Source organism: Jaculus jaculus, chromosome 18 (genome assembly GCF_020740685.1).
Source record: "Jaculus jaculus isolate mJacJac1 chromosome 18, mJacJac1.mat.Y.cur, whole genome shotgun sequence".
In the NCBI taxonomy this organism is placed as follows: domain Eukaryota; kingdom Metazoa; phylum Chordata; class Mammalia; order Rodentia; family Dipodidae; genus Jaculus; species Jaculus jaculus.
The window spans coordinates 28,650,082-28,662,250 of NC_059119.1; the positions used below are offsets into that span (position 1 = coordinate 28,650,082).

The 12,169-nt window shown below is 46.7% G+C and overlaps 1 protein-coding gene across 1 annotated transcript in view; it reads right to left on the reverse strand.

Annotated features, from left to right (window-relative positions):
• Vstm4 (V-set and transmembrane domain containing 4) overlaps nt 1–12,169 on the reverse strand; it is a 109,009-nt gene that overhangs the window by 64,061 nt on the left and 32,779 nt on the right. Inside the window, exon 3 of the mRNA XM_045137841.1 lies at nt 6,666–6,734. Coding sequence (XP_044993776.1) covers nt 6,666–6,734 — 69 coding nt within the window. The remainder of the gene's footprint in view (nt 1–6,665; nt 6,735–12,169) is intronic.

Below are 12,169 nucleotides of genomic sequence, written 5' to 3' on the forward strand. Positions count from 1 at the left end.
TCAGAGACAACCATGAGCTGAGCTTCACGTGTAAAATCTAAGACCAGGAGGCAGAGCTCTTAGACTCGACCTTGAGGTACCAGATGTCTAAGTAAGGCTGGAGGGCCAAGGAAGTGGCTTGGAGGTATGGCACCTGCCTGGCATGGACTTTCAATCCTCGGCCCAACAAAAGTGAGAAAGCAAGCAACTTGATTTAAACATCATTGAAAACATTTGCTCTGTGAGCAGCTATAGGAGAAGAGTGAAAACCAAGTTGAGGACTAGAAGAAAATATCTGCAGACTTGATATCCAAAAGATATCTTAGTATCTAGAATGCAAATAACTTTCAAAAAACAAAAACCTGAGGGAACTGGAAAGATTGCTCAGTGGTAAATGCACTCTCTTGCAAAGCCTGCCTGCCTGGGTTCAATTCCCACTTAACGCCAGAGAAGCATGCATTTGAAGTGGCAAGAGACTGGCACACCAACTCCCATCCCCTTTCCCACACACATACACACACAGGTTCAAATGAATACCGTTTTTAAAAAAATACCTTAAACAAAAAGCAAACAATCTTCTTAGGGAAGTGGGTAAAACAGAGACGTGTTACCAAAAAAGAATACACAGGTGACAGATAAACACATGGGAATATGTTCAATTTCCTCAGTCGTGAAGGACGCACACAAAAAAAGAAAAGAAGGGCTGCAGAGATGGCTTAGTGGTTAAGGCACTTGCCTGCGAAGCAACCCAGGTTCGATTCTCCAGGTCCCACATAAGCCAGATGCACATGATAGCTCATGAATCTGAAGTCCGTTTGCAGTGGCTAGAGGCCCTGGCATGCCCATTCTCTCTCTCTCTCTCTCTCTAATAAATAAATAAATAAATATTTAAAAAGGAAAAAAGCCAAAGTGAGAAATTCCACACACCATGTAGCATGGCTGAAATGAACAGCAGTGACACCACTCCATGCTGGAGAGGTTGTGGCTAATCCGGGTCACTCACACGTGTGACTGGCGGGGTTGTAGATTCGGGAGAAATGGAGCTGCCTGAACCTTCGTTGACCACTCAGTGGTCCTCGCTCTTGTTCTCCTTGACAGATGATTCTAGGATAAACTTGACCCTTAACTCATCTCTCACGCTATGCTAAGATCGAGTTCCTAGCAGGAACACTCACAAAGCCCTCAGCGACAGAAGCGGGCAGGTAAGTGCTTAACCTGGAGAAATAAAATGAACAGAGTGCTGGGGGTGGGGGATGGTAAGTAGCAAGGGAGGCCGATGGAGGTCAATAAAGAACAGGAAGAGGGGAGGCAATGGAACCAGATATTCAGGTTCGGTTGGTTCCTACCTAGCCAGGGCCCCAGGGAGGCCTGATGCAGCCTGTGGCCCTGGGGTCATCCTGTCATGTTCTCACATGCTCTTGGACACTACAAGTAAAGGGCAGCTGGTTCTCTGCATCTAGAGCTTCCTCGTCCACGGATTCAATCAAGCATGGATGCAACATGTTTCTAGAACTTGCGATGGCAGTGAACGAGGGTACGCATTCTTCTTGTCACATGCCCTCAATTACCGCAGCGTTCAAACTTTTTACATAGCACAGGCATTGTACCTATTATTGTAGGTCACCTGGAGTTGTGTTAAAGTGGACAGGAAGGTACCTGAACACTCACAGATTTTGAAGTCTTGGGGTTCAGGGAAATCCTAGGATAAATTCCCCACATACATCAAGGGATGACTATAAGCAGAAGGTTCCATAGGACACAGGGAACCCTTGGTCTTAACTTTAAGAGAGTGGGCAGAAGGAAGAGACCCCTACCAGTTATGGAAGCAGAAAAGAACTGGAAAGATCTAGAAGCAGGACTAAAGCATTGTGAGCAAGATTCCTTAATAGCACCAAATGGTGCTGGTAAACACACCCACTGGGTCTTCCCACCAGAAGCAACTTGGAAGGCCCTGGACAGCAGCCACATTAGAATGGCTGGTCGGTATCGTAATGCGAGGGGCTCTAGAAGGAAACAAAGGCGCTATATTCTAAAATACTAACATGAAAATCCATAGAGGCACCTGCGTCCTACCTCATGACCTTACGGATTGACACGGTACAGAACTGGGGAGGGTTTGGGCAGAATGGGCTTCTGGCTCCATTTCAACAATGTGAAACTCAACAATGGGACTACTGGGTTCTAGGCAAACACTGTGACTGACAGAAGGATAGAGCAGAAGTCACAAACCAGGACTCAGGGCAGGACTTCGGGGACACAGGACAATCAGAACCTGACGACCCCCAGAGCCAATCCCGGTTTATACACACTGAACAAACTACTCCAAGAAGACTGCCCTAAAAAAAAAAAAAAAAAAAAAAAAAGAGGTAAGTAACCCCGTCACTTTCCTGGGCCAGACAGAACTGGGGCAGGAAGAGACAAAATCCACCTCCGAGGGATTCAGATGTGGGCCTCTGATAAAAGTCAGGGTGATTCGGCATCTGTTTCCTTCTCACAGCAGAGGGAATGCTGTTTGGGTGAAGTGTCTGTGGCTCCGGAACATCGCGGCTTCACCGTCGTCACCCCACCCATTCATCTGTACCCCATCTTCGGCTCAAGAGCGCAGATACCAAGGAGGAACCAGTCTATGGGTGGGTGGCAACCGTGGTCCCCAGCAGCATGCTGTGCACACGTGAGGCTGGCTCCACCCTGGTGTTTTCAGATCGGCAGCCTCCTAGATGTGGCACAGAAGGGGGGGGGGGGGGACCGGCTCTCCACAGGCAGCTGCCAGTGCAGAATCAAAAGAGAAAACATCTGGCCGGGTCCGAAAGGCTCAGCTGCTCTGCCAAGCACACGGGACCCCCGGGGCAGCGTGTGTTCACCCAGCAGCAAGCCCCACTCACATGCATGCGGGGTCCCCACACTCACACAGGCAACCGTGGCTGCCCTCGGTTCTGCTCTTGAACCTATAGGGAGCTTCAAAAGGGTCGCTTCCCAGGAAGAGAAAAAGCTCCGAACAACAGTTTTCCTCCCCTGGGCAACAATTCAACCCAAAACTCATGACTGTGTTTTCTGTGCCTAACGTGCCTTGGGCCACATAAAGGCAAGCCATCCTGCAGACAGTCGGCTCAAAAACACTCCGCCTCCAGTGATCTCTGCAAATAAAGGCTAATCGGAGGCGATGGAAGCCACAACCACCTTTTCCTAATGACAGATTTGGTAGAGTCGCACTGTTGTCCTGAGGACTGTCCTTAAGCCGGCATGCAGGCCTGTCTCCTCCCTTACCCTTTAGTTGATGGAAAATTCCTTCTAATCCTAACAGTTGGCTTAGGAGTTTCAATACTCGAACCGAGCGCAACAACACGTATCTGAGGATTGAAACTAAAACGTTAGCGCTTAACCAAATCTAGAACTGGCTTTTGAATTATCAAAGAGGAGGCTAGGGGTGTACCTGAGTGGTACACTGCTTGTCTGGCATGCATAAGACCCTGGGTTCCATTCTCCAGCATCAGAACAAAAAACTAACTAACTAAATAAATAAATTACCACATAGAGCTGGGGATCTAGCTCAGTAGGAAAGTGCATGTATAGCATATATGAGGCCCTGGATTTGATTTCATACTCCCCCACAAGCAAGAAAACCCATAAGCAAATAGAGCAAAATAAAATAAAATGCTGCCTTATCAGTGCCTAATCGACAGTAATGCCAAACACCATGGTTTAGTCCCTGAATCCATTTGCAGCTTGATCTTTCACCGCTGGACTTCCAAAGGCACCATTTTCAGACAAACTGAAGAACATGCATGGCTTCCCTGCAGCAGATGGTGTGGCCGGCAGGCTACAGTGGCTGTGCACGCCACAGGGAGGCCTACACGGGGTAACAATGTCTGTGTCACCTCCTGCCCATCCTCCCAGGCAGCCAAGCAACCCAGCCTGGGCAGGACAGAGGCACCTGTTGCCTGGCAACCCGATAGGAGCATTCAGTACTGCTTTGATTCTGGGAGACCCCAGCACAAAGACCACACTCACCCCCACCACACTGATTCAGAGTCAGTATTCGGTAATCCCAAGGCCAATATGCAAGAGCCTAGGGGAGAGTATTTCCGCCAATAAAACTCTGTGCACTTCCACAGTTTGCTTAATGCACCCTGTAATACCTTCTTGCTCAAGGCAAAAATACCTGAACAATAGCCCTGAGGGATTTTTAACTCACTCCAGCATCTCATGGAGAGGTCTCACAATCGATGCCTGTTTTGTGCAAGCAGGCACACAGCCAGGCTGAGCTGGGCCCCAGGAGGATGGATATCCGTCCACAACCCACACGGAAGCGCTCCCAACCGGAACAAAAGGGCAAAAGGCCTGGGATCCTGCACCGCTGACCTCGCCAAAGCTGTGGCAGGTTAAGAAAGCAAAACGCTGCTGCCGGCATCACAGGGAAAGGAGGCTGGGAACCAGCTGCCCTGAGGCATGCACGATGCATGGTGAGACCCTCCATTAGGAACTGTGAGGGGAACTGCTTGTCTCTATTGAGAAGAAAGACAATGTTGGTCTACGGATTGCACACAGAGTTAGGTTGGGGGTAATGCTGATAATCTATATTTACATGTCAGTTATAAAATGCTGCAAATTATACAAAGTGTCTTAGAGAGTCTCATCATGCTGTGAGGTTGGAGGTGTGTGGAGAGTAAATGGTATAGTCCCTTGGAATATATACATCTTCTTTTTGTGCCATCACATTTTTAAAATGTGGTCTGAAGACCTCTTGCATCCAAACCACTTTGGATTCAGAACATACAAACTCTTTCATCCCTTCCTAATGTAATAATCAGTCTCTCGGGGTGGAATCCTGAAGGGATCGGGGTCTCCCCTGAAGGTTCTCCGCATCTAATGACACACAAGACTCCCCCTGACGCAATCCTGAGAATTCCCCAGGTGATTGCCATCATCCCACCCCATCGCAGGCCACCAACCAGGCTGCCTCAGCTTCACACAGTGGTGGCCAGCAGGGAAAGCCATGCCTCTCTACAGCTTCATGGGCAACAGAGGTCCTTTTCACCTCTGCCCAAGCAGAAGCTGAAGGAGAGGCTGAGGGAGGGAACTGGGGATTTACTTGCTAGAAGAAAGTCATCGAATAAAGAAAGAGGCAGCCACAAAAAAGACGTGGAAGAATCATCTCTGGATGGAGTATGACCCGGAAAACTACCTGTGAGCACAGAGCCAATCGGTAAGTCTTCACAGAGTGACTCCTCACTGCAAACAGTATTCACCATTGAAGTCGCGTCTTTCAAAGGGACAAGGTGTCTTTATAGCGAGTTCCTGGAGGAGGTGGGTTTGGATCCCCATGCTCTTCCCCAGAGCCTGCTGTCCTGCCATTCATTCCATCATGTTGGGTTCACCGGGGTGACGGTGGGGTCCCAAGACACACACCTCTCCTTAGACCTCATTGCTCATCAACCAACCCAAAGCCTTCACAAGAAGTTCCTGACCTTTGAAGTTCACAAACCAAACCAAACCCAAGGCTCTGCCTCCAGACTTGCAAAGCAGATGTTATTATCACTCATCGTCGGAATCCTCAGCTACGTCGTGACAATTTCTCTACACGGTCCTTTCTTTGAAGCAGGGATCTGCTTCATTTGGGGGTCCGAACTCTTTGATGCGGGGGCTGTCCTGTGCATTTTAGGATGTCTACCTGATACACCCCTCGACTCTCCATCCACAAGATTTTAGTAGCAACCCACCCACACACACATAGCTGTGGCAACCAAAAATGTCTCCAGGGCCAGAGAGAACACTCAGTGGCTTAAGGGGATTGCCTGTGAAGCCTAAGGACCCAGGTTCGGCTCCTCAGAACCCATGTCAGCCACATGCACGAAGCGACATATGTGCACAGCTGGCTCATGCAAACAAGGTGGCGCACGTGTCTGGAGTTCCTTTTCAGTGGCTAAGGCCTCTGCACACCAGTTGTCTCCCTCCCTCCCCCTCTCTCTCTTGTTCTCTCTCTCATAAAGTTTTTTTTTTGAAAAGAAAAAAAAAATCTCCAAAAACTGGAGGGAAAGCACACCCCTATAGAGAACTGGCTTCAAAGCTCAAACCTGAGCACAGGAAGCAGAATCACCCGGAACTCCTGGGAGAACCCAACATGCCAGATGCCACCCCAGAGCTCGGACAGCTGGGCAGGACCAGGCCTGACAGCCTGCCTTTGGAACTAGCTCCCACAGGTGACCCTGCGACTGTCCTGGACCACACTTGGGGAACCACCTCGCAGGCTGCGGTTCCTGGTCTGGCAGCCTGCCGGAATCAAATGGGTAGCTTTTAACAAGTTCCAAGTAAATCTCAAGAGAATAACACAGAGCCCCGGGGTGGATCTCACATGGACCCAACAAGCACTTGTTCGAGGTTTCTAAACTCTTCTTAGAACCCCAAACTCCCGCAACAACCTGAAACGAGGTAGCCACAGTAGGCAACTGGGTCCTCTGCATTTTTGTATTCTGTGGAGGATCCTTCCTAGTATGACCGATAGTTGAAATTTTGGAGCGAAACAAAGCAAGCAGACAGAAGGGGCTTTAATCTGGACTCTTCCCAAACCTGTGGGTAAGACCCTCAGGGATTTCCACTTTTACTCCTGGGTAAGTTTCAGGGAAAAATAAACCCATGTCCTTTCTTATTTCTCTATTCCCGTCTCATGGTCGAAAAGTTGGTAGGTTTACCGTCAAAAAACGCCCAGGTCTCTTTCTTTTTGTCAAATGATGAATCCTCAGAAGCCTCGAGGGAAATCACTGAAAGATACAAAAGAAACAGCATGGAATGAGCCTTGTGTCCTGACCCACACTGAGAGCCCGCATGATGCCATATGGCACCTATGTCACTTAAATGTATAAAGTAATGCTCACATTGGCTAAACTGCATGTAGTGGTCACAATCCGAACGTCAAGGAAAGGCGCAGTGACTTACGGTGAGCAGCTGAGACACAGCACAGGTAAAGTAAGATCCCAGTGTTTAAAAGTCAGTAAGTTGGGCTGGAGAGATGGCTTAGTGGTTAAGTGCTTGCCTGTGAAGCCTGAGGACCCTGGTTCGAGGCTCGATTCTGTAGGACCCACGTTAGCCAGATGCACAAGGGGGTGCAAGCATGTGGAGTTCGTTTGCAATGGCTGGAGGCCCTGGCGCGCCCATTCTCTCTCTCTCTCTATCTGCCTCTTCCTCTCTCTCTCTCTCTCTCTCTCTCTGTCCATCACTTTCAAATAAATAAATAAAAATAAACAATAAAAAATTTTTAAAAAGTCAGTAAGTACCGAAGCCAGATGCGCTTCAATAAGAGCCCCATTGCCCTCACATCCTTTCAAAATAAAAGGGCTTCCTGATGACAGCCCAGGAACCAAAACAAGATGTATTTTTTGCCATTTTACTGTCTGAAATGGGGCCTATGGCCTGAGTATCCCTAGAGAACAGAGCCTGGAGTCATGCGATGACTCGGGTCCCTCCCCCACACACCATTCATTCAATCTCAGGGAGCAATTTTAAAATTATTTTGTCTTCTTTCAGCTGGTGGTCGCAAGGGTTGCCTTCTCATTGTTGTGCCAAGATACCTGACCAGACACAGCGTAGAGAAGGAAAGGGCTCATGATTTCAGCTACAGTTTCAAGTGGCAGAGCAGCCTGCTCACATGGTCATATAACAGCAGCAGGGAGGCATCAGCAAGACTGAGCTGGGCACTGAAAACTCACTGGCTTAAACTAGCAAACCTCAAGGACCCCAACGCTGGCCCCCTTCCTCCAGCACGGTTCCACCTGATGGGGGGCTGGGGGTGAGGCGTAATTACAAACACCTGAAGCTATGGGGGATATTTTACAGTCAAACCACCATAGTGGTTGACCACGGAATTGGCTGTTGCAGAGCCGAGTCGTAGCACATAAAACCTGGAGCATCACAGTAGAAATCAACTGTCAAAAATGCACAATATCGGCCTGGAGAGATGGCTTAGAAATTAAGGGCTTGCCTACAAAGCTAAAGAACCTCTATTTGATTCCCCAGAACCCATGTAAGCTCAAGGTGGCACATGAGTCTGGAGCTTGCTTGCAGTGGCTGGAGGCCCTGGTGCACCCATTCTCTCTCTCTCTACTCCCCCCTTCTCTCAAATAAATAAATTAAATAAATAAAAATACAAGTTTAAAAAATGTACAATATCAGGGGTTGAGAATGCTGTTGGATAGAAAGGTTTATATTTGGTCTGGAGAGATGGGTCAGCAGTTAAGGTGCTTGCCTGCAAAGCCTGACAACCTGGGTTTGACTCTCTAGTACCCATGTAAACAAGATGTGCAAAGGGGCACATACATCTGGATTTTTTCTACAGTAGCTAAAGGCCCTGGAGTGCCCATTCTCTGTCTCTCTCCTCTCTCTCTCTCCTTGCAAATAAATAAAAATTTTTAATTAATAAAGGTTTATATTTATACTATCCACTACAAAAGCTCTTGGCCACATGGGACTATTAAACACTGGAAAAGTGGCTGGTCTGAGCAAAGACATGAATTTACATTGGAATTTTTTTTTTTTTTTTTTTTTTTTTTGGTTTTTTGAGGAAGGGTGTCACTCTAGCCCAGGCTGACCTGGAATTCACTATGTAGTCTCAGAGTGGCTTCAAACTCATGGAAATCCTCCTATCTCTGCCTCCTTGGTGCTGGGATTAAAGGTGTGTACCACCACACCCAGGTACATTAATGTTTTAAATTTAAATAATCAGTCAGTGGCTGCTAAACTGAAGAGCTCTAGACAAGGGACTTGAGGATTCTTTTTTTTTTTTTTTAAAGTAGGTGAAGTGCATATTGGATCAATAGTAGAGGCAAGAAACTAGTGTGGCCTGTAAATTCAATTGAATGTATTTCATCTCCCTCAAACTCTTGTGTTTCTTAAAACATTTTATTTATTTATTTAAGAGAAAGCGGTAGAGAGAGAGAATGGATGTTCCAGGACTGCTAATGAGTGTAAATGAATTCCACACACATGCACCACGTTGGGCATCGGGCTTACATGGGTACTGGGGAATTGAACCTGTGTCCTTAGGCTTCACAGGTAAGCACCTTAACCACTAAGCCAACTCTCCAGTCCTTGTACAATTATTATCATGGATTTAAATTCTGAATTTTCTATTCTTTCGTCTTTCTGGGCCTGAGGCTGGCTATTTTCTATTGACCTGTCCTCAAAGGTCACTAATCTTCATATGTATTTAACCTGCTGTGAAGCCTCTTTATTAATTTCTTATTTTCATGTATGGCCATCTTTTAGCTCTAGATTATCTGTTTAATTATTTTTCATATGCCCTAGTTCTCTATTCCCCTTCTTGTCATCGAATTTCCTGACAAAATTGATCATAAACTTATATAAAGTTTTCAAACTTTTCTAAAACACAGAACTCCAGGAGCCATGCCTGATAACCTCATTCCAATGTCATCCATAGACCATCCGTTGTTTTTGACATTGTCTCTGGGTATATATGCCTGCTAAGTTTTTGTTTTTCAAATTCAACGCCAAGCATTGGCTGAAGGCTATGGATACATTTTTACTTTCCCTGTAGGAAGTTAGAGAAAGTTGATTATCACCTTAACCCAATCAGGGTTTGAAGAGCTCAGGAGCTGGTTTCAGCTGCTAAAGCCTGGTCTATTTGTTATATGCCCTTTCTCTGAAGGTTCAGTCTTTCAGAGTTTCCCATTAGAAAACCTGGGGTTTCTTTTACATTCTTCACAGTTCTCATCTCACTATTTGGAAAGCTAAAGCTTATTTGCCATCTTGGGGTCCTGGCCATCACTTTCTGTGGCTCTGCCCTAAGCTGACTATGCTGAACTTCTTGAAGACTGAAGTATCTCTCATGACTTGTTTCTGTACAATACTAACCTACCTAAGACCGATGAGGACAGCCAAACTATGTAAACACACAAATAAGTGCGTAATTAGGTAATGCACATGTATTGTGAAATATAGAGAGGCAATTCAGAAATCAGAAATTCAGGGCTGGGGGTGGAGAGAGGTTAAGGCACTTATCTGCAAAGCTTACAGACCAGGGTTCAATTCCCCAATACCCATGTAAAGCCAGATGCACAAAGTGGTGCATGTACCTGGAGTTTGTTAGCAGTGGCTGGAGGCCCTGGCATGGCTATTGTCTCTGTCTCTCCTCTCTCTCTCTACCTTTCTTTCTGCTTATAAATAAATAAAAATGTTGTATAAAAAAACAATCCTTTAGGGCTTGAGAGATGGCTTAGCAGTTAAGCGCTCGCCTGTGAAGCCTATGGACCCCGGTTCGAGGCTCGGTTCCCCAGGTCCCACGTTAGCCAGATGCACAAGGGGGCGCATGCGTCTGGAGTTCGTTTGCAGTGGCTGGAAGCCCTGGCGTGCCCATTCTCTCTTTCTCCCTCTATCTGTCTTTCTCTCTGTGTCTGACATTCTCAAATAAATAAATTAAAAAATATATTTAAAATAAATAAATAAATAAATAAAAACAATCCTTTAGAAATTCAGGGCTGGAGAGATGGTTTAGTGGTTAAAGCACTTGCCTGCAAGCCTAAGGACCCAAGTTTGATTCCCTAGTACTCAGGTAAACCATATTAACAAAGTGGCACATGCATCTGGTGTTTATTTGCAGTGGCTAGAGGACCTGGTATGCTCATTCTCATTCTCTCTCTCTCTCTCTCTCTCTCTCTCTCTCTCTCTCTCCCCTTCCCTATGCCTATCTTTCTCTCTCAAATAAATAAATATTAAAAAAAGAAATCAGAAAATCAGACAGATTTATCTCAGCTCTCCAAATTGTCCACAGTGGGGGTAGCTTTGGTCTGCTATTAGCTAGTGTGACATTATCAGAGAACTCTTTTCCCAGGAGAACTTAAATTCTATAAAACCAGTAACCCTACCTTCACTTGGCATGCTTCTTGCCAGCTAATAGGCACATGACATATAATGTGTATCTTTCTTGTTGCCCCACAAAGCAACCTAGACCTCCAGGAATAAACTCAATAGACTCTTGGTCTTGCATGTGACTTAAGTCAAATAACTTATCCATCATTCCTAATTTCCCCTTCCTGCCAAATTTGCAAATCAGAAGCCCTGTAATCTACTGACTACCCCAGCAACCAATCTGATTCCTTCTTCCAGAGTTTAAAATAAATACAGCCTGAAGAGGGCTGATGCACTCTGAGTGGGGCAGCAATGTAGGAAAACAGAGGATCAGGTTGAAGCCAAGGAAGGCAGAGAGGAAACTTGGGCTTGATGGAGCTCCAGATCCATTGAGGCCTGATGCATTGTTAACTATCCTTAAGATCCATGAGATCTGCGCCCTTAAACCATCCTCCCTCTATCTTGAATTACCTTGAACGCTATTCACAACCTCAACTGACAGCCTGAATGAGGAAAACTGCACAAAATCCCGATTGAAGCATCACAAAGATGCGTAAAAACACACCTCCAAGGAGCTTATCTTCAGGAAGTAAAAGATGTCTATCATGGTGCCATGTTTACCGCTTCAGTGGTGGCCGGGGGCAAGCAGCATCAGTGTCACCTGAGAGCTTGTCACAAGTGCAAAGTCACATTCCTCATCCCGATCTACTGCCCCAGTGTCTGAAGACGCCCTGGTGAACCTCATGCGCTGTAAAGTGCGAGGTGCATCCAGGCACACGGCCTTCAAACGCTCACTGCCACTTACGAGGTGTGGGAGTCCAGGCCGGCCACTGAGTGTTCTAATCCTCTAGTTTTGCAAGTGGACATAATGTTGGGGCTAGGGAGATAGTTCACAGGTTAAAAGTACACACTCCGACAGCCTCAAGGCCATTGTTGCTGAATCCCACACCTCACATAAATCTGGACACTACTACAAGACTGGAATCCCGAGAGACCCAGGGCAAAGTAAAGCTGAGTTAGGAGAATCCCAAAGCCAGCCAAGCAAGCCTTGCATTTGCAGCAGCAAACGTGCGTGACCCTGTCTCAAGCAAGGCGGAGGACAAGGGCCACTACCCTGAGGCTGTTTGTCCTCTGGTCACTACGCAAGCAGTGTGGCACACCTGCGTACACACCATGCAGACACATTCACACACACACACACACACACACACACACACACACACACACACGAGTGTAATGGTAAGTGCCTGAGACAAGATAGGGAGAGTGACATGAATTAATGTGTGTGAAATGCTACCCACAGTGCCTGAGACTGGGTCAGCGTCTCTCTCTATCC